At 39.9% G+C, this 27,194-nt stretch overlaps 2 protein-coding genes across 2 annotated transcripts in view; both read right to left on the bottom strand.

The window, feature by feature from the left end:
* Positions 1–1,345: 1,345 nt before the first annotated feature.
* Positions 1,346–3,003, bottom strand: LOC128198608 (uncharacterized). Its single transcript, XM_052884855.1, has 4 exons — positions 2,734–3,003; positions 2,316–2,441; positions 1,881–2,014; positions 1,346–1,593 (listed from the first exon to the last, which is right to left on the bottom strand). Exons 1-4 carry the CDS (start codon positions 2,829–2,831, stop codon positions 1,346–1,348), a joined length of 606 nt encoding a protein of 201 aa, XP_052740815.1. The 5' UTR covers positions 2,832–3,003.
* A 5,375-nt stretch (positions 3,004–8,378) lies between these two features.
* The window catches only part of LOC112051926 (homeobox protein orthopedia-like), a 30,570-nt gene continuing 11,754 nt past the window's right edge, over positions 8,379–27,194 (bottom strand). The window contains exons 4-6 of the mRNA XM_052887710.1: positions 11,856–12,234; positions 11,476–11,595; positions 8,379–11,237 (exon numbers count right to left, since the gene is read on the bottom strand). Coding sequence (XP_052743670.1) covers positions 11,101–11,237; positions 11,476–11,595; positions 11,856–12,234 — 636 coding nt within the window. The 3' untranslated portion in view covers positions 8,379–11,100. The remainder of the gene's footprint in view (positions 11,238–11,475; positions 11,596–11,855; positions 12,235–27,194) is intronic.

A 27,194-nucleotide genomic window follows, 5' to 3' on the forward strand; every position in this document is an offset into this window, starting at 1 on the left:
AGACCCCTAATACAGTCACGACCTATCTAGGTGGAAAGTTCTCATCAATACAAATTAATCAAGCCCAAACAAAAGGTGTACTATAAATCGTTCGCGAGTTCCCACGTCTTTTTTTTCGTTACGGCTCTATCATCAGACCAACTCCAGACCTTCATAAAATTGTAGTGGTTTAAAATACCTAATGTATAAACTAACAAACTCACTAGCCGTCTCTACGATTTTCAAAATTTCCACTACCCTGGAAGTATACCCTTCTAAACAAAAAAAGAATTTTCAAAATCGGTTTACAAATGACGGAAATATCGCTGGACATACATAAAAAAAAACATACATACAGTCGAACCTAGAAGTGTAAAAAAAAAGAACCTCCTCCTTTTTGGAAGTCGGTTAAAAAAACATACATACAGCCGAACGTAGAACCTCTTCCTTTTTGGAAGTCGGTTAATAATAATAGAATAGCTATGAAAGCTAGTTAAAAAGTGTAATAGAGCGATGAGTGCTGCCATCTACTGGCACAGTGAAACAGTGTTTACAACAGGGTTTGTGTTTAAGCTACCAACCAGTAGATGGCTTTCTGGGAGCTTTGAGAACTTCGACTTCGAGAATCTGTTGCGATGCAGTTATGCCTGAAGCTCATAGATGGCGCTTTGTATTTATATAGACAGTACAAATATATTCTATAGAGATAAAAATAAAAAAAAACATAAAAAATTAAACCGACTTCAAAATCAGAAAATAAATAAACTAATAAGCGAATAATAACATCGTACGTGCTACCTTCTGATCATTTTGAAGACGGTAAAGTATGCGTTATTTTACTTTATTTAGGTACTTTATTACAATCAATCGTCCCCTGCTACAAGATTAGGTTTTTTTTCCAAATAGGGTAGAGGACCTAATTTGAAGTATCTATATTTCCAATAAAAAAATATATCAAAAGGTACTCATTAACAGGTTACGTGTGTTCATACTTATAACAAATTTATACTTACACGTCGAATTTATAACCTTCTCTCCGTTTTTCGTCGGTTGAAAATACTTAAAAATTATGCGTTAATGATAGACGCCACTTTAAAATATGCATATGCGTACAATATGCACCATAATTTTGAAGTCAAACTTGTATACGCACACTTGACTTGGGGAGTAAGTAAGCTAGTGAATTCGTTACGAAAAGTGTAATGTGTATAACACGGCGCACCTCGTACTCGTGCAGCAGCTGCAGATCCCCGCTGTAGACGCCGACGCGGCCGCCGCGCGACACGCCCGCGTAGCAGAACGAGCTCGAGCGCTCTATGCTGACCAGCTTCACGATAGTCTCGCGCTGCAGACCAGTACACATGTATCAGTGATAACGTGCCAACGACAAGTGTGTGTTACGTCGTACACCTCGAAGTGCGCTCACCTGGCAGTGCCGCAGGCGCCGCACGCCGCGCACGCCGACGCGCGCCCAGCGCTCGCAGCGCGTGCTGGTGGCGCGCGCGCCCGCCGCCACCAGCCGCGCCACCACCTGGCGCCACCACACGCGCCCGCTGCCGAACGGGTCGAGCGCGCGGAACAGCTGGTGCGCGTGCGCGCTGTACTTGCGGTGACCTGCCACGAGCCGGTGATCAGGAGCTGCTCGTCTCAGAGTCCTTATCGTTATCAGCGTGGGAACACCCAGTGATGTATAGAGGCCGTTTCACGTTTCCAAATACTTCCAATTCTAAACACTCTGAGTTTTCCTATGACCATATCTATCTCATGATTAACGACTAAGTACCGTATCAACATGGCAACACGCGTGCACTGAACGCTTTATATTCTTCAGTGACTCGGTCATTTTCAGTTAGATTATGTACGATTGTTGAGAGTATCCGCTTATACACGGCTCAAATTACCAAAAATGTTGTCCACCGCTAACACGAAGCCCTTTTCGTCCAGACACAGCGGCGCGGGCGGCGCGGGGGCCGCCGGCGCCGCAAACTCGATGCCCTCCTCCGCCGCTGCCGCGCGCATCACCGCCTCCACCTTCCTGTGGACGGCGTCTGCTAGTGAGGAGTTGACGGAACATGAAGAGTTCATCAGTGCTATAATATGATATGATCGAACCCCAATACGTCATTTTGAAGTATAAGAATAAGTTTCGTATTTCTGATCTGTCGCCGGCAACCAAATCCTGCATATTGAAATACTATTCTGCTATTCTGCTGTTACCAGAATGCCAAAACTGGGCGTGACTAAAGCCGTTCCTGACAATTTCCACCGTCTGGGTCCTTACCCAAGCACCTCTAAATCAATTTATTTGAGTATCAGTAAATATATCCTATCCTGACCTGTCGACTTCCATGGCGGCCGCGTTCTTCTCCTTGGCCCGCCGGAAGCAGCGGCGCAGTTTGCTGAGCGCCGCCGGCGTCAGCTTCCTCATCAGGTCGCGCGACAGGGACTCCTCGTCGTCCTCGCTGAGTAGGTATATTGTATAAATTATAATAACATCAATCAGGACTACCACAGAAAACATTGGCACTACGTAGAAACTATGTACCTAAGCTTTGACTATTGAGATTAACTCCTTCCAGATCGGATGGGGATTTATTTGATATACTATTTCTTTTGTTAATAATAATTCATAGACCAATTAATAATAATGGTAAATGGAATACCATCGTCTATAAAAGCAGCAAACTGTTAACCATCATCAGTCAGTGCGTGCCGCACACACGAGTAGGTACCGTATGTAAGTATCATACGCACCAAGTCAGGCTCTCTTCAGAAACACTCCTCACTGAGTAGCTCCTCTCGAATATCTCCGAACACTCTTCATTGAGAGACTTCTGAGATTTGATGGACATCTTGCTCCCAAAAACTGAGTGGTAAACTGCCTGCTTATAATTGCTTCGTGTAAGTGTTAAATCTATACTGTAACCATGACTGCACCTTTTGATTTCAAAGAATGCACCTTTATTTTATCGATAGCGCGCTCGCGACAATAAGGATTAGGTAGGTAATTTAAATAAAATTCAAGGACGTACTTGTGGAGAATTTTACTAATCGTCATTTTTATTTTTGTCGGTAGGTTGGTACTTTCATAAAAAAGTCAAAAATTGCCTATCTAAAGCTTCTACGAGTAGTTGTGATGGTAATTTTATGCATAAAGTAATGACGCTTAAATTTAAATTATTATTTTATTAGATTGGTGATACCTATTTATTTTGTATTTGAAACTTTTGTTTTACGTAAGCATTTACCATTTTTTTTGTAAAATAACAATTACGATATATCGCCATCTATCGCAATTACAAAGTATTAGCTAGCGAGGTGCAACGCTGCGAACCAGAGATGTGTGAGGTGAACGCAGTGTAGCTATTGTACGACAGATGGCAGTAGAAGTAAACAATTGTGTTGACTTCAATGAATAAAATAAATATTCTAGTAATAATAGCCAATATATAATTTATTTTAAAGACAACAATTAATATTTTTTTGATACAGATATATAAATATTTATAGAATCCGACAGTGTTTGGCCGTTTCGGCTAGAAATATGACACCTTTGTATTAAAATTGCTCCCCATACTTATCTCTCCGCTCCAAGGTCACTCTCTACAAGACCTGCATCCATCCAATAATGACCTACGCTAGTGTAGTGTTTGCCCATCACTCCAGACTAAAGGCGATTCCATAACCCCTCCAAGTCCTTCAAAACCGATTCATGTAATCGTTCGACGCCGGCGAAGAGGTCGCCGATATTTGACGTCACCCAGACGTGGGCTTTTTAACTCACGACTTTGGGGGCGCCCGGACTGATACACTCAAGCCAAAACACCCTTTCAAAACCGCCTTCTAAGCCAAGGTCCGAATCTCAGAGGAGACGGTCTTAGAGAGTCGTTCCGCCCATCTATTCTTCTTCTGCCTTCGGGCCCCATCAAGCGATGCTTCTGCACTCGCCCAAACCTCCTTAAGACGCCGCCGAGGTCTTATTAAGGAGCCTATGGCACTTACACAATCAAAAAGAGATGTCTATTTGTTTTACTAACCTATTATATAAGTGGTTTATAATAATTAGCTGCCTTGTTGGTCCAGCGGTTAGCCTGTGGCTTCGGATCACGAGCTCCTGGGTTCGACACCTGGATGTTGGCCCGGCTATAGAAAATTTCAGTTATACCTAATTCTCAATTGGAAAGTTAGTTGGCTGGTTTACTGATGATGACTTTAAAAGTAAATATTGCGTACTGTGTATTTGTTGAAATTATCTATTTACTTACGTATGCTAGTCTACTTATCTTTCTAATCCTATCTAAGTATTTTCCCCATACAATTATTAAAGTGTAAGTTAATCAGAATTCAAAATCAAAATCAAAATCAAAAATCATTTATTTCAAGTAGGCTCAGTTTACAAGCACTTTTGACACGTCAGTTGACTATTTGTAAAGATTCTACCACCGGTTCGGAAGGCAGGTTCTGCTGAGAAGATACCGGCAAGAAACTCAACAGTTGCTCTTTTGAAAAAGTCATACAGTATTATAATTTACAATTAATAACAATTACTGTTTACATTTTTTATAGTTTTACTTTCTGTGTGAAGGTGGAAGCTGATCCAACGACCTCCAAGCATCTTTATCATTAAGGAACTCATCAATGTTGTAGTACCCTCGACTAAGTAGATGTTTTTTAACACATTGCTTAAAGCCATGCATTGGCAGGTCCATCACAGTCTTGGGGATCTTATTATAGAAGAGTACACCCAAACCTACAAAAGATTTTTTTACTCTTTGGAGACGATATGCAGAAATAACTAACTTATGCCCGTGTCTAGTAAGACGTGGGTTTAAATCTCCTTTTCGTTTGTACAAATTAATATTTTGTCTTACATATACTATACTGTTATATATATATTGACAGGCTACTGTTAGTATACCTATTTCTTTAAACTTTTGACGAAGGGACTCGCGTGATTTTAATTGATATATTGCTCGAATTGCTCTTTTTTGAAGAACAAATATAGATTGTATATCGGCAGCCTTGCCCCACAATAAAATACCGTAAGACATTACGCTGTGAAAGTACGCAAAATAAACAAGCCTAGCTGTATCAACATCAGTAAACTGTCTTATTTTTCTCACGGCAAATGCCGCTGAGCTAAGTTTACCAGACAGTTTTTCTATATGAGCACCCCACTGAAGTTTACAATCCAAGGTCACTCCCAGGAAAACTGTGGAACTCTCCATTTCCAGTGTTTCACCATCGATCATTATAGACTTATCTAATTTTTTAACATTTGGCAATGAAAACTCAATACATTTAGTTTTCTTGGCATTCAAAAGTAGATTATTTGCAGTGAACCAATGCGACACATGCGATATGGCACGGTTTACGTCGTCAGAGTTATCTTTATTTCTGTCGGACTTAAAAATTAAGGATGTGTCATCAGCAAACAGTACAATCTCACATATGCCGCTGACATGGTATGGTAAATCGTTTATGTACACTAAAAATAGAAAAGGACCCAGAATTGAACCCTGTGGGACGCCCATTATGGTAGTGGAACCGTGCGACTTTATATCATTTATGCATACCTTCTGCGTTCTATCACTGAGATAAGAGGCAATGAGATCGAGTGCAACACTTTTGATGCCATAGTGGCTTAACTTGAGTAGAAGGGTGTTATGGTCAACACAATCGAACGCCTTGGACAGATCACAGAACACACCAATAGCATTCTTAGAACCTTCCCATGCTTCATAAATATGTTTTAAAAGTTTAGCCCCTGCATCAGTTGTATTGCGACCTTTTGTAAAACCATACTGTTCAGGATGAAACAAGTTATTTAAATTAAAATGACATAAAAGTTGATTTAATATGATTTTTTCAAAGACCTTGCTAAGTGTTGGCAATATTGTAATCGGTCTATAGTTATTAAGATCTGACTTGTCTCCTGATTTAAAAAGTGGTATCAATTTGCCATGCTTCATTAGGTTCGGAAAAATACCTAAGTCCACACATTCATTAAAAATAATGGCTAAGTGGGGAGCAATGACATCAATTATATTAGATATTACTTTCACTGACATGCCCCACAGATCTCCGGTTCTTTTTAATTTTAACAAATTGAAAGATTTTTTAATGTCTGATACAGTTATGTGGTGAAATTCAAAAAGAACGTTGCACTCTTTAACATTGCCTCTTAATAGTCTCTGGGCTTCCGTAGCAGACGAATCTAGTGAATCAGTTAACAAGATAGGAACATTCTGGAAAAAATCTTCAAAGGCATTAACAACCTCGATATCAGTGTTTACCTTTTTGTCATTGACAATTAATTCAAAACTGATATCCCGCGGTTTGATTTTTCCTGATTCTCTATTAATTATATTCCAGGTGGTTTGTATCTTGTTCTCAGACTCAATTATTTTCTGTTTGATGTGTAACGATTTCGCAAGAATACAAACACGTTTGAAAATTTTTGAGTAACTTTTGACATAATCTAAATAAGTTCGCGTTTGAGTATATTGTTTTTCCTCGTACAACTCGTACAGTTTGTCTCTACTTTTGTAAATGCCTACAGTAGCCCATTCGCTAAACTTTAATTTTTGGCTAGCATTAATGCGTTTAAAGTTAAAAATTTTACTAAACTCTCTGTCTATTGTCTTGAAAAGTGTACCAAAGAGCATGTCTGGATGATTATTTTCAAATGCAAGACTTGGAATTTTAGAAATAATTGTGTTTTTGAATCGCTTTAATTTACTTTCAGTTATTGGCCTACACTTTACCCATTGATTGCTATTGGTTTTATTATTTAAGATAGTAATTATTTGACCACTATGATCAGAGCTTAATTTATTTATTATCTTCTTTCTCTCAAGCACACAATTATAAAATATATTATCCAGACAGGTACCTGAAGTTGCGGTTATCCTAGTAGGTTCGTTAAAAGCATGCATCAAATCAAAACATTTAAATAAGTTAAGAAATCTAACAGATTTTGAGTTTTCTGTTAGAATATCAACATTAAAATCGCCGCAAATCAGTATTTGTTTGGAAGATGTGCACAATCGCCTCATTACATCTTCCATTACCTCTTCAAATTGATCAAAGTCAGCAGGAGGGGGTCTGTACACGCATACTATAATAATTTGTTCCAACTCCACACAAGAAAGTTCAACAATGCATTCCACAGAAAGACGAACTATATCTTTTCTATCCTTACATTTTAAGTTATTATGTAAGAAAATTAAGGAGCCACCATGACCAGCCCTTCTGAAGAACACACTTGACAATGAATAATTATTAATATTAAGAACTGACAGCTGTGAGTTAGTGAGCCAATGCTCCGTAATACATAATATGTGTATATTGAATTTTTCTACAAATAGTTCAACTTCTAACTCCTTGCCGTTGATGCTCTGTATGTTTTGGTGTACAAGGTTAATGTTACAGTGCATCTCCGTTGTCGTATCTTCTAGTTTAAAAAATTTTCAATTGTAACAGTACCAGGATTGGTACTGCGGTCAGGTATAGAAATATTTGTACTATTAGTACAGGTTGTAAAAATGTCAAAAGACTGCGTTACAATACTTGTAACTGGATCGGTTAAATTACAATTAACAATTGAGACAGTACTATCATTCGTACTCTGGTCAATAGAAACATAACTACTATTATTACAATTCAATTGAGCGGTGGGTAGTGCAGGGCCAAGTCAAAAGCAAAAGATACTGAGGCCGACACCCGCTGAACGGAGTTAGTCACGGGCTACACAATCCCCCATGGTGGAGTGTGCCCATAACGCAGCAATCGCCAAAAGTAGGACGGCATTGCACAGAAAGCGTCGCTCTGCCAACTCTGCCAAGAGTGAACAATTAAGAAGAAGAGAACACTAGAAAGTGTTTCTATCGATCTAAGTTTGACCCAGAAACTACAGATAAGCTAAAGGTACATTTTCTTAAGGGGACATTTTGTCGCGCGAGTCTGTCGCTCGAAATTCACATGTCGCCTGACGTCCCAAGCGACGTTTACGGGTCGCGTAATTATGTACGCACTGAACAACACTACTTCCTCGGACGACATACTGATTACTGGCGAATGCGAACGGGTCCTATGTCGCGGGACATTGTCCCACAACTTTTGCAGGGACAACTACGTGAATGTCGAGCGATAAATATCTGCGACATGTTGCATACTGAAAATTCGCCTTTAATTTTATTAATATTTCTTCTGTATTTTTTCTTTGTACCTATCTTTTAGATGAAACACTGCATCAAAAGTTGTCCAGAATTTGCCCCATATGTAGCTGGTTTAGGTGCGCAACCAGCTACATATATGGGGTTTCAATAGGCTGATGCAGCTCAGGCAGTAGAAGAGGACATGGGGAAGGGGATGGGGATGAAATGAAACGCCACGAGTGAACATTGTCTATCGTATGTATTAATGCTTAGTACTACCTGCGTCGCGCCGCCTGCACTGCGCCGCTGCGTCCACTTCAGTACGAGTTGAGATTTGCTCGCTCTGAACGCATTATCATTGTGGAAAAAGCAAACCGGTTCTAAGCTTTCGATACTATATGAGAGTCAATCTAAGAATACCATTGTAAAAGCAATTTTAATGAAAAAAAAATCATTTTAAAACAGAAACAAAATTTCGTGTCGGCTCTTCTCAGAAAATAATGTGTCATCGTAGATCAACATTTCAACTTTCAACTATTACTTGATGTTGGTATTTGGTTGTGACTTTCCTTACAATATTTACACCCGTGTCGTGAAGAAGGCCACCTCACCCACAGTCGTGCGCAGACGAGCAAGTCCCACCAGTACGTACGCAATAACTGAAGTACCTAAATGGTAGATATATATATGATATATGACTTGCACTCAGTCGGTTGCACATTAAGATGCTTTTTTTTCAGTTTTTGCTCATTTACTCGAACACAACGAATCTTCGTAAAACTCACACATCGCGTGTTGCAAATTCGTTATTTTCATTAACACTTATGAGTTTATATGACATATTTTTCATTATATTATTTTTGTTGCTGCTTCAAAAAATTTATATTTAAGATTTTCCAGATTAAGAAAGAATTCTTCTTCACTCACACGTGTTGTCGGTGTACGTCCAACTGATTTCAAATTGCGCTGTCGCGTTTGTTTTGACCAAACCGACCATTAAGCTGTTAAAGTGAGTAAATAAAAATTCACGTTTCTTAATAGTTACCATGATTATATCACTAACAATATTTTAATGCGTATAAAAATTATATTATCTTTTACAAAGCGAGCTAAACAAATTAACTTTAAAGTCTGCAGAAGAAGTAGGACTTAACACAATGTAGGACCGAAGTGATACGAAAGAACAAAATACTAATAACTACTTATAATATAGGTATCATACAAAATAACGGACGGCTATATTAATGGAAATTAATTAAAATAATAATAAATAATCTTTGTATCGACGTAATCTAAATACAAGTTTCACTTCGGCACTGTAAACATAAATAGGATAGGAACTATGAACCACTTGTTTATGACATCAATGTTGACGTCAGTGGCCGTCGATCCTGAACAATTACATTCTAATTCTGTAACTAGTCACGTAAAATAATATAAACAATGACGCCGAATCAACCAAGGGCAGGCAGTCTGTGTACGTACTGCCACTCCGATGGCGCGCCGTGCGAGTCCTCAGCTAAACATCAGTGATGTCCACCGCTGCAACGAACCGCACCAGCGCCATACATACCTACATGAATAATACTCATGGACTCGTCACCACAATCTCTTTTTCATTAACAGTAAAATTATCTTAAGCATTCACGAAGTCGGAATGTACGTATCTTACAGCTATAACCTCGAATACAGTCGCAAATACATCAATTATTGTTTATAATAACATTATCTAATACTTTATTAATATAACTTAATCAATAAATAGCTTAATATTGAAATCTATCGTATAATTATTTATTGTACGAACGCGTATACATGTATTTCCAGATACAGCTCACATTTACACTATTATTACTATTATTGTTATTATTTTGTTAAATTTTTAATGTCTTGGACACGACACGACTGTTGTCACTTTAGTTACTAAAGTTAATAGAATTCTGAAAATTACAGCGACGATACTCGTATATGCAGGAAACGAATAGTGACGTAGACTCCGCAAGCCTATACCGTAATAACGAGTAGGTATATATGTAGTATGCGTATACTGCTGTCCAATGTGATAGAAGAGATATGGGCAATGCTAAAAAATATAATAAAGAGAAAAGAAAAAACAGAGCAAAGGAAAAGAGGTCACTTCTTGACGGCACAAACAAATCAAAACGTATTAATGTTATCTTTTCAATTTTAAATGCTAACGCTTGACATTAAGGGTTCTCAGCAAAGGGCTTCGGTTTGAAGAACCAAATTTCTAAATAAGAAAGAGTTCTAAAACTGATCAGATAGCCTCAGGAATAAATAATCAGATTGCTTAATAGGTCTCAAGTGGAATCGACTACCCAAGGGGGTAAAGCCCTGCATATTGTCGTAAATTATGAGTAATATTCATTACTCATAATTTAGCAATATCGAAGTAATTGTTACTTCGTCGTCTTTGCTCGATGTTCCGCCAAACCCGAAGCAGTTTGGCTGAACTACGAGTAGAGGTTAAACCTAATATTCATTTAAAATTATAAACTGTTTCGCGTTTAAACTTTCCTTCGAAACTTGAACGAATTAAAAAACCCCAGTGTGGTTAAAAATTAGACATAGAAACGGCATCAAAGAAGAAGCATTATATTATATCGTGGGAAATTATCTGCCGTCGATGTGAGTCGGTTTGCTGCAGACTCTCGGAAGAATCTGTGGCGTTATTGTGGCAGCCTTGTTATGGACTGTGGGAAGAATTGCCATCAACGTTGGCAGGTTTCCTGCAGACAGTGGAAAGAATTGCCGTCAATGTTGACAGGTTACTTGCGAAAAATTTAAAGAATTGCCGTCAACGTTAAGAGTTTCCTCTGGAAATTTTAAAGGATTTCTGTCAACATTAGCAGGTTTCCTGTGGAAAGTGGAAAGAATTGCAGTAGACGTCTGCACAGCGCAGACGCTGTGTTCAGTGTGTGTAGTGCGCGGCGGACGAGGGTCAGTAGACGGGGCTGTGCGCGTCGTAGTTGAGCTGCAGGTAGGGCGGGATGGCGGCCGACAGCTCGGACGCGCGCCGCCGCAGCGCCGCGATGCTGTGCCCGCGCCACACCTCCTCCTCGCCGCCCTCGCCGCCGCCTGCACACAGCGGCTCTTATATCATACAACTTAACTACATTTTTGTCTTTCCGTATAGACGTGAATGTGAAGTGGAGTGAAGAGTTGGTGCTCATTCGAACTAAAGAATAAGCTTTACCATCCACAGGAATGACAGCCTTTCATGTAGCTGAGCATGAAGTGATCAAGAGCTCAAATGTCGTAGACAAAAGATCAACGAGACGGAGGAGGGTCTACAGGCTAGTGTATGGGCACGTACCCGAGGTGGTGGGCGAGCCGTTGTTGTTGGCGCAGTGGCCCATGTGCGGCGGCGTGGGCGAGCCCTCCAGCGCGCCCTGCTGCCCGCTGATGTTGTTGCAGTACGACATCATCGTGTCTCCTGGAAGTTGTGGTGCGTGATGACATGCAGGGCACAACGTTAGTTATATACAAATAAATTTCAATCAAGGTAATATTTGTTTCAGAAATGATGAGCACCTACACCGGCAGTCTCCGTTGCTCACTTCAACAAATTTGAAAAATTATTAAGTACTTTTTTGACATGCTACTCGTAGTTTAAAAATAAAAATTGTCAACAAAAAAGCCCAAGAGCACGTTAAGGTTTATAATGAAAATGACGAAACGTTCAACAGTAGTTACCGAGTGAGTTGAGCGGGTAGTGCGACTGGTAGGGCTGCGAGCCCACGGAGCTGATGGGCAGCGCGGGGTTGAGGTCGGCGGCCAGCTGCGGCAGCGCGCCCGCGCCGAAGCCGCCCATGGACACACCGCCCTGCGCCAGCTGCCCCAGCCCTGCGACACACGGCACGCTGTAGCCAGGGGCGCCGGCGGGGCGCTCGTGGGGGCGCGCGCGCTCACCTGCCGGCATGGACCAGGGCCGCTCGCCGAACACGCCGGGCCCGCACATGTCGCCGCCGAAGGGCGGCAGGCCGTGCGACGGCAGCAGCGAGCCGGGCGAGCGGAACACGTTGGTGCTCTTCTTGCGCTTCTTCCACTTCGCGCGCCGGTTTTGAAACCACACCTGCCGGTCAACGATAAATTAAATTTTTGGACATCAATACTTCGCACAACTATCCACATAGAAAACCAATGATGGTTTGCAAGACTCGTTCCTGCCACTCAAATTATTCGATTAACTTTTTTAAAACAGTATTTTCCTGAGTCACTAAATCGCTGGTCGCTGGACGCTGGACGCCGGTCTTCATTCGAGTCTACTTTGCCTGTAGCTGCTTCAACATATTTGATGGACAACATAAATATAAATCAATGCTTATTCTGAAATTAAACGAGAGTAAAACGGCAACGTAAAATTTTAAAAATTGCCGTAACTTCCATAGTCATGTGACTCATTTATAACTGTGAGGTGGCGTTTTAAGGTATCCCTTCGTGTGAGTTTAGATATCTTCGCAAGTGAAACTGTAAATCTCTCGGCGGCCGAGGGCGGCAACGCTAGGTGCGACCGGCGGCAGCTCAGCACTAAATCCGGCAGATTATTCGCAAATCGCAGCTCATTTGTCATTCCGCCGCCGGGTATTGATATTTATTGAGGTCTGGAGCGGACCGCGGGGATGTCTGTATTCGCCATCGTGGAGGATGTTAAGCTGGTATTGCTACAACTATTATTATTACTGCTATTTTTAAAGACTATCAGGAGATAATGGCATTTAATTGTTAGCGTTGGATTTTTAAACATCCGTAGTTAAAATGTTGAGATGTTTATTACTTAATTCATTGTGTTCTGTATCTTTATAATTAAATGAATCCAAATGAGTAAAGTTACGAGGTCGTTAGATGTGGTGAAACATAATTCACGTTGAAAATTCGATCGTTCTTTTTTATTTTCCACTTAAAACACGTCGGCTCCATCACTATTCGCAATTAACTGCCTGCATTCGTTCTATTTTGAATTTCCTCCGAAAAAGTTTAATATTTAAAATAAGGAAAAACCAAAAAGCCAAACAGTGTATACGACAATCACATTAAAGATGCACCGCGTGCGAGCGAGAGACGAGATGGGATGTGTGCCACGAGCGGAAGCGGGACGACCGGCAGAAGGGGACGGCGATACTCATTTCGCGTGTGTCAGGAGCAAACTCTATTATTTATGGTTTGTCGTGAAGCGTTTATTTGTACGCGGTGCGAATTTTTCTTTTGTCTTTGTTTATGTTTGTAGATTCAGAGGAAAACAGTCGATTCCATACCTGTTCGCGGCTGTAAATACATTAACCTGCACCTTATTTTCTCTTACCTTCTATTATTACACTCCATTATTTAAAATCTATCAAATCTAATCGACTTTAAAATCTATCACATAACGTAGAGTTACCTATTGATATTAAGATATCTATATACAACCTTTGGATTACTTAGTTACTTTTATTCGAAAACCAGAGCTAGCCACCGATATCTAATCTAACTAACTAACCTGACTACGGCATTACACAAATTAATAGCTTACGTTTTTGGAACATTTTTAATTTCTGTTAAGTCCTTTAATTTCAAGCTTTTGATGAAAATTCAGAGGGTGTACAATGCATCTGTCTTGTTATAGGGATGGTTTTTAGTGCCTCAACATCAACATATAAAACAACACGTCACACATATAACAGTGTGGTGTAGTATTGTTTGTTTATGATTATACACATTTAAATATAATTTTTATTATTTTCAAGTTTTTTCTCCTATTAAAAAACATATTTAATGAATAATCGTAGAGTTGCAATGCAGTCCTGATTTAATGAAAATTAAAAGAAAATTACCTACTTTTACCTTGCTTCTATTTCGATTAGCTCTTTTATTTTAAGTCATACCTGTATTATATTAATTTATACAAATACTTTTATTAATTACTTAAATACATGTCCATTGTTCACAGTGAAAGTGTAGGCCCGGCCGGCGGGGCGCGAAGGGCTGATCCCGCGCGCAAATCAATAAGTCACTGATGACGGCCGATTTGTGCTGATCCCGGATCATTTGTCATTGTTATTGAGCCGGCTTTACGGTACACCAAATTGTTATTGATAGATTTTATTGCCTGCTACTATAACATTGAAAACTTTTTAAACAGTGAACAATTGATTTATTTTAATATTTGTCGTGAAAACACGGTGAACCTAAGCTACAAGTCGCTCATTCTTGTATCCTCTTTATCTACGTTGTCTATGATATTTTGGAATAACACAGTCGTTCGTTTTCATCGGCTTTTCGCAAAAGATTAGGTAATCGAAGCGAAGTATTTAAAAAGCTTACTAAAATAAATTTATTTGATTTGATTTTGAGATGTTTATTAAAAGATGCCACGAAAAAACCAGTTCAAGTCATGAAAAACCCATAACGTCTCATTGCATCAATAACGTGATAGAAATAGTCATTTCCGAGATATCACGTCAATAAAACATTATGATGACATAACTATATCGAACAGTTTCTTACTCTATTATTGCTAAAAATGTGTATAGTACCTTTAAGAACATGACTTTCTGATAAGTGGATATTTAGTAAATGGCATCTTTAGGGATGGTAGTTAAGTCGTAAAGGCTCAGTTAGATGCGCGAAGTTCGCAGACGCGTTTCCGCCAACGAGCCGGAGACTTGCGGCGCCGACCAAATTCAATGACTGAGCCGTTACAACTTTCAGAACACTGTAACTGAAGATCGTTTCCATTTCAGTTTGTTTCTCTACTTTAATACAATTATATGTCTGGCTGTTGGGATCACCTTACCTTTAAGTTATCGTAAGTTTATATTACTTTGTAGCAATGAAACAAATCACGTTACATTAAGACTTTAGATAAGTAAGTAAATAATTGTCTTCAATAATTATTGAATTGATCTTTTTATAGTGAAAGTGATGAAGAAAAAACGACGATGAGTTCGGCCCTAATAGCTGCACAGTTAACCGTGAAGCTATTTAGTCTTTATAATTTATTTTATTACTAGCGGCCGCCCGCGAATTCGTCCGCGCGAAATTTAGTTTTTCATAAATTCCTCGGGAACCATGGACTTTTACCGAGACTAAAAGTAGCCTATATGTTAATCCAGAGAAAATTTACTTCCATTCCAAATTTCAGCCAAATCGGTTCAGTAGTTGCGGCGTTAAAGAGTAACAAACATCCATACAAAATTACGCGTTTATATTATTAGTAGGAAGTAAGATTATGCATTATGGAAGCACATGCGAGAGAACTCATCATAATATCTTTAGATTTCGCGTTAGAATTTGATGGATTATGGAGTAGTTAGTGGATTATGATGGTGATGAATTTGTAGCGTGCGAAGTACTATACAATGATAATATTTGTTTCGAAATATCACAAGCTGCACCATTTACTGCAGGTGAATGAAAAACATAAACATTTTCTGTTTAAATTATAAAGTGTAGCATATATCTGATAGCACCACTACAGTCCATTAACACTGCGCGCGTACACAACCGCGGTGTGCTGGAGAGAGAACCGCAGGGGCGGTGCACACGCAAACTGGTTTATACTTGAGTATTTGTTGAAAGGAGATGGTAATGGTAATGGTCCGTAGCGGAAATAAAAGAAAATATTTTTTTAACTGTTTTTGATTATACAAACCTACGAATTTACTTTAATTCTTTCGTAATAATATTCAATTTCTCCCAAGAAATGCAACACTAATGATGATGATGATGCCTCAAAGCCGATTTCGCCTACAGCGACGCTTCAGACTCCTCAAATCAGGGTAAGGAACTCGAATGTATAGTTCTCTGGTGTGCTTTCCAGTGACTAATGTACCCTATTTTGGCCTTAAAAGTGCGACTACATAGGGCACAGGTTAGCACACCATCACAGTAATTGTATGGAATTGCGGCAGGTGGACGAAGCTTAAGATCATCTCGCTGCCGATCTAAGTCGAGTCGACGTTGTTGTTCAAACTCCTTTGTCTTGTCTTTCACCGTTTGTCTCCACTTTGCACGATTTGTAATCATGTCCTCCCAGCGCGAGGGATTTATATTACAACGTTTTAAGTGTCTTTTCAGAACATCTTTGTACCGAAGGTACTGGCCGCCAGACTTGCGCTTGCCATTCTGGAGTTCTGAAAAGAAGATGCGTTTAGCTACCCGCTCATCCGGCATTCGCAGGACATGCCCACACCAACGTAGTTGTCGCTTAATAAGGTAAGCCTCAATTCCATCCACACCGGCCCTTCGTAGCACTTCAGTATTGCGCACTTGATCGAGCCATCGGATCCTCATTAGGCTCCTGAGACACCGAAGGTGGAAACGGTCGAGTGTGCGTATGTGATGACGATATAAGCACCACGTCTCAGCCGAATATAAAAGGTTAGGCAATACAACAGCCATATATACTGACACTTTCGTAGACAGTTTCAGGTCGTGTGAGCTGAAGACCTTGGCGTTCAGCTTACCGAATGCTGCTGCCGCCGCGCTAATTCTGCTATTGATTTCAATATCGAGATCACACTTTGTTGTTACGGTGCTCCCAAGGTATCGAAACTTATCAACTTGATTGAGAATCTTGTTGTCAAGTTGTATGGACAGGTCTTCGTGGCCCACACCATACATTACCTCTGTCTTTGTTGTGCTAACTTTAAGGCCATACTTACAGCAATAAGTATCCAAGACGGATACAAGCTGTTGTAGGCCATCTAAAGAATCTGCCACGAAGCAGAGGTCATCTGCATACATAATGTCAGTAATCATGGCGTAAGATACTTTAGTTTTTGCTTTAAGCCTAGCTGGATTAAAGAGTGCACTATCTGTCCGAAAGCGAATTCTGACACCTTCATTCACAATTTGCAAAACTTCGCGTACTACGGCTGCGAAATACAAAGCGAACATGGTGGGTGCCAGAACACACCCTTGCTTGACCCCGCACGTAACATGAAAAAAGTCCGACTGCTCGCCATCAACTGCTACACAACACGTCATATTGTCATGGAGGAGGCGCAAAAGTTTCACGAACTTCTCTGTGCAGCCCAGTTTTTCTAACAGCATCCACAACGCAGTTCTTGGTACACTATCGAAAGCCTTCTCAAGGTCTACGAAACACAAGTAGATGGATTGCCCTTGTTCTCTGCTTTTTTCTTGCAGTTGACGGACACAGAAAATAGCTTCACATGTACCACGTTCAGGCCGGAAGCCAAACTGAGTTTCTGGTAGCAAGCTTTCTGACAATGGCTTTAGGCGGTTCAAAAGCAACCTGGCAAAGATTTTACCAGGAGAAGATAAGAGAGATATACCCCTATAGGAATTGCATTCAGAGCGGTTACCTTTGTTTTTGTAGAGAGGAATAATCTGTGATGTCTTGAATGTATCTGGAACACGTTCCTCGTCCCACATACGCCCAAAAAGATTCCAGATGACTTTGTGAATCTCCTCGCCACAGTATTTTAGAAGCTCCCCTGATAAAAGGTCCGTACCCACCGCTCGACCGTTCCTTTGTTGATTAATGGCAATGACGACCTCAGACAATGACAGCGGCTCGTCCAAATTTGTAAATACGGGAAGCTGTGGCAACATTGCAATATGCTGAAGATCCACTCCTCGATCAACATTGAGCAGCGTTTTAAAATGACTTGCCCATCTGTTCAGTACCTCTTCCTTGGTCTTTAGTAGGTGGTCACCGTTGACAGTCCTCAACGGTACTCTGATGCGAGGGGTGGTACCAATCAGCCTACGAACATTGTAGTAAAACTCTCCGAACTGATTTGTATCAGAAAGCCACTGTATGTGACGTGCTCTGTCCTGCCACCATCTGTTCTTCGTTTCACGACAGAGCTTGCGCAGCTCCACACCACTCATTTTGATGTTAGCAGGTAACTCCCCTTGCCGCTTGCCTGTATGTTGTTGTAGAAGAGATCGGTGCCTACTAATAGCAGCCTTTAGGCATTCATCATTTACGTCAAACCAGTCTATGTTCTTAGCCGCTTTACGCCCTATTATGGATTCAGCTGTGTCCAGAAGGTGAGAGGAGAAGATCGTCCAATCAATACCTACAGTATCTGATCCGAGTATTGGAAACGTTTGTTCCAGGGATTGCCGATACTCCTCTCTCACTCCTGGGTTTCTAAGCTTTTCTAAATCCAAACGTAAGGACTTAGCGTTGCAAGATCTTCGAGGACACAACACTAATAAGGGAATAATGGCGGATTGATGACGTTTTCAACGCAGTAATCGATTTGACGTTTGCTGTCAATTGTCTTGTCATAAATGCTTTATGGGCGCCATCTTGGTATAATTCAAAAACATGGGCTTTAATTTTATTTATTTCTTTTTATTTAGTTACATTTGTTCACTTTAATAAATTTTAATAAGATCCTTGTATTTTTAAAATTTTAATGATACTGGGTACAAGAGTTGACCTGAAATGGACCATCTCCTTTTAAAATATGTTTAAAATACACTTGTTTTACCACTATAATTGGCGTGTTAATTTGTGCATCCCAAACAGACCGAATTCTGTGGTAATGTGTGAGGAGACAAAAACTTGGTTTTGCAATCATTATGTCAGTATTTATCGACGACGACGTCATTGCGTCGACGTACCGATGTTACTTTGGTCTAAATGTGATAGTGTGACACTAGCCTTACAATAACTAGTACGTATATGTGCTCGTACACGCATACGGCTATGTACCCATGAGCGTCGGTCGGCGCGTGAGCAGCGAGTTAGCGCCGCGCCCCGTGTGTGTGCGTCGTGCGCGACCACGCTGAGCGGCGCTGGTACAAGCGATAGGAGACAGGTCTAATCAGTGGCGTGCACAAGGTTTTTAACTAGGGTAGGTAAGCATTTAAGGAACAAATCGTACAAAATAGAAAATTCTTTCTTCCTCAAGGTGGAAATGAATTACTGCATCTATAAAGTTCATGCCTCTGGGTCTAATATACATTACTAGATGTTGCTACCAATAAATGAAAGGCCGTAGCTCGTATATATTATGATAAAGGTAAGCTAAGCATTTGGTATCGGCAGAGAATTTTCTAACTATAGTCACAAAACATAATATCAAAAAGATACGTAAACTTAAAAAGATAGGTATGTACATAATATACAGTAGGCAGATATATGCATCTAATTAAAAATAATAATCCTAGCTTGCAGGCAGGTAGATCGATTTGGACGCAGTACTTTTAATCGAACTTGCTTGATTTTAAAAGAATGCTCTTAGATTAGATCTACGATGAACATCGATCTGCGTCCGTAGCAGTTTTCCGTTAATATAAAATATGTGTTTATTAAAAATACAGTTTTGAAGACAAGCTTTTACACTATACTAAGTACCTATCAATGTTTTTTTGGAGGTTTTATCTTGTGTAGGAGTTCCTTTGGCAATCATCTAATACTACCATCAGACCAGCTCCGAATCATTATCACCGAGGACACTGTCACTCAAGTATATCAAATTTGAGTCAAAACAAACGTTTGAAAATACGCATATCCACATTTAATCCACACACACACTAACGAACACACACACACACACCCACACACACACATGGTGTCCCCGCCGCCGCTCGTGGCAGAGGCCGCCGCCGGCGCGCAGTGTGCCGCCAACCAACTAAACAAACAGCCGGCTCACGGTAGCTAACTGTTGCCGTCGCCGCTCATGTACATGTATGTATGTGCCTACTGGGCTGCTGAAGAACAAACTAGGTGAATCATCATTTAAACCCCTACTACAGTAAAATATGAAAGTTTTAAAGCAAGTGCATATACTTACCTGCTTTAAATCTTTCGTAACATACTTGACTCCGAAAAATTGGAAATTTTCATGTCTTATTTAAATGACGTATGGGGAAAAATAGGTCTTTTTTATTCAAACATCAATTTAACCTTTAAAATGACCCAATTATACGAGTATTTGTGCGTGTGACCACCACAGATCATGAAGCACTTATCCTGCGGTGAGCACGTATCAATACGACTTCAAGCAGGCTTTAAGTTTAACACGTTACATTAGCTTTAACGTCATTTTTACGTCTGTGAATAGGAATCTAGGCAAGCGGGTCCTGTCCCAAACCTCGTTGCTTCCCATCAGGCACAATTGCAGGCAAAACCTTTCTGTAGGGATTTCAAATTTAAAAGAAAACCAAGTGTTTGACCTATATTTTAAAATATAGGTCGAACACCTATATATTAAAACTATATTTAATGCAAGATTAATGCATTCGATTAAAGTAATTTTAAGCAAAATTTTTATTCTCAGCCCTGCAATGATGACGATGAATTGAGCGTATAAAAAAAATTGCCAGTGAGATGGAATGTGAACGGAAAACGTGTAAATAGTGGTAAGTGGACGCAGAGGAGCATTGGACGCACGGACGCAGTGGACGCGAGGACGCAGTGGACGCCGTGTTCAGTACATAAGGCGTAATTGGTGCTCGTTGGAGGGAATCGCTCGATACATAACCGCGCAAGCGTACACTCTCCGCCCACTCCTACCTACTAGTGATGACGGCCACACGTCGATATCGACGCTTCAATTGTTGAAATCGTACAAATCGAAAATATTCGAAAATCCCGATTTCCATTAGCAACTACAACGCCAATGCTCGCAACTCCGTTCGCGAGAAATTCTGTTTTTCCTGTGGACACTCGGCATTATTTTTTTTGATAAAAACTAGCCTATGTTCTGCTCCAAGTTCCATTTTACCTCTCTACGCGAGTTTAAGCGTGAAAAAATGACAGACATACTCGTACTGAGCATTCATACTAATCTATACTAATATTTTAAAGAGGTAACGTTTCTGGTATTGTAGGGTGTAATCTCTGGAGCTGCTTACCTGATTTTAAGAATTCTTTTTCCACAAAAACCCACGAAATTGACGGAGTGTTATAAATTATATCTTATCCCTGTATTTTTATGGGAACGGGAACTAGACACAAGCCACGCGTATCGACTTCCTTGCTTTCTTTTATCTATTGCATTTTAACTCATCATAACATAACAAAAAATCATCAGACTTTAAACGAGAAAGCTACAATAAAAAACGAAAAGTTTATCGTTTCGATCGTTTTTGATTTCTTAAGTTTGTTAAGTAGGTAGGTACTTAATAACTGTATCCTAATAAAAATCTCACTCGATTTTCTGATAATAATAGAATCAAACAAAATATTCGCAAACAAACATCACACTTTCAATGCATACATTCTGTTATATTCAATTAAATAACAATCAATTTTCGATCAACAATAATTCTATCGATAAAAACTAATCTATCGACATGACACGGCTCAAGCCCTGCGCCGCCCGCCCCCGCCCTACGCATAGTTTCCGGTCGACTTCCTCTTCCTCCGCACAGCAATTACCGACAACTAATACAATACGACCGAAACACTGATTATTATTCGATACATATACTATACAGTATTCAATAATGAAATACCACAGGAAGTACCTACTTGTGTCTGGGCGGGCGGTCATATTACCTACGGGTGCAAGTCAGCCATTCTGTTCTGTGAAACTATACCTATGTCGAGAAAACTATGTACTTAAAACTTTATATAATATTACATAGCTCTATCTTATTATAATAAAATTTGAGAGAATTCAAGTATGTACATAATTATATTAAATACTAGCAGATCCCCGCGACATCGTCCACGTGCAATTTAGATTTCACAAATCCCTCGGGAGCCATGGATTTTTCCGGTATGAAAATGTGTTAATCCAGAGTAAAATCTATTTCCATTCCAAATTTCAGCCAAATCGGTTTAGTAGTTGCGGTGTTAAAGAGTAGCAAACATCCAAACAAACATTCATACAAACTTTCGCATTTATAATATTAGTAGGATACTCGTATGTAATTTGGTTAGGGTTAGGGGTAGGGTAGGGGTAAGGTAGGGGTAGGGTTGGATAGGCTACTATTAGTTACTATTAGTGAACTATTTATTAGGTATACGTTATAAAACTTTTAAAAATTTAAACTGAAGGATGTGAAATAGGGGTTGAAAGTTGATATCAATATTTACACGGACGAAGTCGCGGGCGTCCGCTAGTTACTTTAATAAAAAACCTGCAATTGTATTGACGACTTAAATATTAATATATTGTTCTTACCAAATAAACGTAATTATAATTAGGATTAATTAAACAGAACCCTTCATAATAATTGTAATGAAACGAAGCAACCCCGTGATTTAATTATGAGTCGTACACAACGAGCCCGCGGACAACTTCGCTAACCCCCGGCTCTAAGTTGTCGCGGAATTGAATGCAATGTCTGAAACATTCGCGAGCGACGCGAAATGTTTCTACTTCTGCGCTATATACCTGCTTGTAGCTAATGCCGGAGAATGAAAAAAAACCCTTAAACCTCCAATAGAGTTGACATTTTAATAACTTGAAGAAATTATTTAAATATCTCTTTTTACATTGCAACGAACAACTATCTGCATTATCTACGACAGAAAATGTAGGTATTTGCTGTTAACAGGTCTGAAAACATTGATCGATTTGTAAGATTTATGCAGTTTATGTAGTTTAACATTAGATTTGTTTTCTAAAAATAAATAAATCTTTATGCCTTAATATAAAACAAATTTTACGTTTTGTCGCTAACTGTGGACCTCATGACAAGGCTCAGAGTCACACAGTGAGCGATGGAACGAAGAACCAATGTCACCGACATAGCTCTACGTGTCGCGAAGCTGAAGTGGCAATGGGCGGGGCACATAGTTTGAAGAGCCGTTGGACGTTGGTGTCCCAAGGTGCTGGAATGGCAAGTGACTAGAAAGCGCAGAGTTGGTCGACTCCCCACCAGGTGGACTGACGACATCAAGCGAGTCGCAGGGATTCACTGGATGCAGGCGGCTCAGGATCGTGATGTTTGGAAGTCCCTACAAAAGGCCTACGTCCTGCAGTGGATGTCTATCGGTTGATATGATGATGATGATGCCTTATTGTAAATATTTAATGTATTGTCTAGTAAATAGGTTTACTTATCATAATAAATCTGAAGGTTTTATAAAAAATAAATTATTGGAATTTGGTTCCAACAAAAGCGTCACTATACCTTGCAACACCACAGTGCTCGTCGACTGGCGGGAACAAGTAAAAAGAATTAAACCTCCCCCGAGAGTAGATGCGACAGATCGCGCATCTGGCGCTGACACCGCTGAGATGCGTTCCGTGTCGACTCGTCTCGTTACAGCTAATGGAAAGCTGTGACGTCATGGGTTGCTACAATACAATGCAACTGTCGTGTGGAGACAATGACTGAGTTGAGGTAACGTAGGGGCAATGTAATTAAAAAACAATGTGGTGGTCTAAAGATCGAAAGTCTTTAGATACTCTAATTTTAATCTTAAAGGTATTTTTCGAAAGATTGCCACGAAGCAAAGTTACTGGGGCAACTGACAACCTTTTGCTTTCTGATGATTTACGTTCATGACAATTATGCCGAAGAAATTATAAAAATAAATACGCTCTTTACTTTGACAATTTGGGGAATAGACCTTTGAAGTCCATCTCCCAAAGCCACCGTGGACCAAAGTCCATAGTTGCGTACCGTGCCTGTCTATGGTAGAGCGAGAGGACAAACTTTCAGCTTTTATAAAACTTTCCACTACGCATCATGAGGTTCTAAGTTCGAACCTGGCTATGGGAATATTGGATGGCATGGATTGATTGGACCATGTATATCTTTAACGATGCCCGGAGAAAATTTAGTCATCACTGGCTCTACTGTATTGCTTTGAGGGCTACTATGATGAAAAACATTTATATACTTAGGTGAACGGAGGCTTTGTAGGGCAAGCGTCTAACAATAATACTTTGCTAACAATTGATTTAATATTATTAGCCAGGTAAGCTTCTCACATCAAACCTACTGGAATCTCGGAAAATATCTAAGCTGATAAATCGGCCCCCTCCTTGTTTGCAGACAACAATTTATTCATAATAACTATAAAAACCCGATTTGGCGCCCCCTGCGTTTTAATTAACCGTCCCCCACGGCGGCGGCGGCGGCGTTGACTGCTAAAGCTGCAGCATCACGCGGATGCAGTTATTAGCGGATTAGGCGCTCAATTAGGTGCCGCGCCCGGCGGGTTTGTTTTGTATTTGATCCCGTGAATATTTGCTTAGCTTTATATAATAACAATTGACTGACTGATTTATTAACGTGATTGAAACAGACGTCCCACCTGATACATTGAGAAATAACACCTGGATGATCATACTTAAAATACGTAGCAAACCAGACACTACTAGACAAGTAGCCGGCACCATGTTGTATACGAGCTCCTTAAATATAACATAGTGTTGCTTCTAAAAGGTTTAGTACGCTGCATCTTTTTTACGTAAGTTGCAGCATGTGAAGCATGCACAAGTAGTAAGTTTTATTTATACTTAGGTATATAATATTTTTCTCAGTGTAGTAAGTTGAACTCCATCGTCTATAAACAGTCAACACTTCACAGGGCATATCGGAACACGGCCAACTAGGTGCGTCCATCAACTTGAAGTTGAGCTTCAGCAAAGTTATTTATGACTAAAGTTTCGTATACGTCTAGATTGGTCTACACGACGCCGCTGTAGCTAGGCCCTGTGTTACTGTAAAACTTTGTCCAACTTTGTGGAACCGAAGACCGATTGTGATGCATGCCGTTACAGCATTTTATCACTCCATATTTTAATTATTTTTACACTGAAATGCATTTGTATTAGAATACACTCACAACAGTAGCACAGTAAATTTTACTCTGACAGTAGTGTATCATGTGTTGACATCACCAACGGGTCATTAAATGAACAACAACAAATTATTCTATCACCGCGAGATTATCACGAAAGTAATGGTCAACGTGCACCGCACCTCGTCGGCTTAACCACCTGGGAATCGAATAGATGACCCCAAGTCCACCCTAAGCTACCAAAATTAACTTGGTCCCACAAGACATTGCTACTACACGAGGACGACACGAGCACGACTGTCGGCACAATTTGAAAAGCGATCACAAAAATATAATTTTTAATATATTGATGGAATAACTACTTGTATCTATGTTTGGTAATAAATAGGATATACTTTTTTAACTTTTCCTTACAAAGTTTTATCTCCCTATATTTATTTTATCAGTACTATCTATTGTTTTGGTTTAGATGTATGTCTTTCAGCAACCAGCAGGCAGACAGAATATTTAATCCATGATTTTTTTCCAACACAAGGTAACATTTTGCTTACAATCAGACTTGATTACAATTGTAAGCAAAAATGTTTCCAATGGTGGATTATCTACATATTCGTTACTTGAAAAACGGAAACATAAAATCAACGTGTTATTATTATAGAAATATAGATAATGACGAGTGCAATGCATCGTATGATGTAAAGGCGGCTAAAGCACGTTCATATTGCAAACGGCACAGAATAATGGTAAATCAAGGCTAAGCCAGCGAACGGCAGCGGGCGGCGGATGGCAACGGGCGGCAGTGTATAGCGGGCGGCAGTGTAGGGCGGGCGGCAGTGCAGGGCGGGCGGCAGCGGGCGGCGGCGGCAGTGGGCTTACGGAGAAAAGTGGTTATGGCGCCCGGGATCGGGTTTTATTAACGTTTGCTTTTTATGTCGCCATCAAAGATATCGTCGTTTTGTTTTGATACCTTTCTGTGAACCGACACTATCCGTGCTATCCTTTCCAACTACAGGCTTTGATTTTTTATTTTATTGATTTATTATCAAAAAAATAAAAATCAAAGCCTGGAGTTGGAAAGGTGGTGCTGCGTCTCCGTGGCTCCGTAGAGCCACAGCGTTGAGCCGCCGGGTTCAGTAATTTCTGATCAAAATCGAATTGCAAATTATCACCGTGAGCTCAACTATATTTTAGCAGCGACTAAGATATGCTTTTAAAAATGGCTGCTAATGATGATAAATTCATGTAGGTGTAATAAATGGTGAACTTCAATTATACACAGTAACTACATCATATATATTTGAAACAATTTGAGCGAACGGTACAAAAGGTAACTTTTAATCATCTAATATCTGTGTTCCTGTAAGCCATTCGTGCTAGTGAGGCGAGTAGTCGATAGCACCTGCCGCTCGATACCGCGGCTGCCCAGTGCCCAGGTGCGAGTCATTACTTTGATTTGTTCCTAACCCTACGTTACATAGCAATTACTCGCACAGGAGGTGAAGGGGGTTGCTTTTTAATCAAAATGTAATTTAGTTTAAAAAATAATCGCTCGAAATCGAAATAAACCATAAAGTCGATGAACCTAAACGTCAACACCAACAGGAATCGTCAAAATATGATTAACAAATTGTATCTATGAATGAAAAAAATAAAATTAATTTGTATTTAGTGTTACACTACTCATCCTATTCTACGTAATGTATAGTGTATGTGCCTGTAGTATCAAAGATAAAGGGCGTAGGGTTCAGCAAATGAAGTATATTATATACATCACATCATAACAAATCAACACATACTCGTACTTTCAATAAACAACAGAGCCTCAATCGCTCAACGGTAAAGCGGTCCGTCTCATCACCGAGGGTTGGTGGTTCGATTCCCGCTGGACTCCCATGTACAAGATACATAGCAAATTAAAAAAATCTTTCTTCTATTCTTTAAAAAATCTTTATATCTGAATATTGTAAATTCAACATCTCTTTGGAAAAATTAAAGGTTTTTTATTGGCTTCGGAAAATAGCAAAAGAAATTTTTAACAATTTAACATTTATCTACAAAGCTATTCAGATTAAAAACTTGTATTATTGAAATATTAATAAATTATAAAATAATATATTATACATATTAGGAAGTGTTTTTTTATGTTAAGTACCGAATGTACCAGGGAAGTCAAACTCGTGTGTCCGTCAGTCGATCAGTTTCCCGCCACTCGCTAGTACCAGCACAGTAGCACGTAACACAATGAGTTGTGATCGCAACAACATTACAGCATTACGGCATTACTGACCGCGCAACTTATAGGCTAATAAATCTTAATACTGCGCGGGGTGCTAATGCTCCCTAATGCCGCGCCGCAG

Source organism: Bicyclus anynana, chromosome 2, assembly GCF_947172395.1.
Source record: "Bicyclus anynana chromosome 2, ilBicAnyn1.1, whole genome shotgun sequence".
Classification (NCBI taxonomy): Eukaryota; Metazoa; Arthropoda; class Insecta; order Lepidoptera; family Nymphalidae; genus Bicyclus; species Bicyclus anynana.

Coding starts and splice junctions, on each gene's coding strand:
- LOC128198608 (XM_052884855.1), bottom strand. CDS start 2,831: ATGTCCATCAAATCTCAGAAGTCTCTCAATGAAGAGTGTTCGGAGATA. Junction 2,442..2,733: donor TCTGAAGAGAGCCTGACTTG/GTGCGTATGATA, acceptor ATACCTACTCAG/CGAGGACGACGAGGAGTCCC. Junction 2,015..2,315: donor GCCGCCATGGAAGTCGACAG/GTCAGGATAGGA, acceptor CGCCGTCCACAG/GAAGGTGGAGGCGGTGATGC.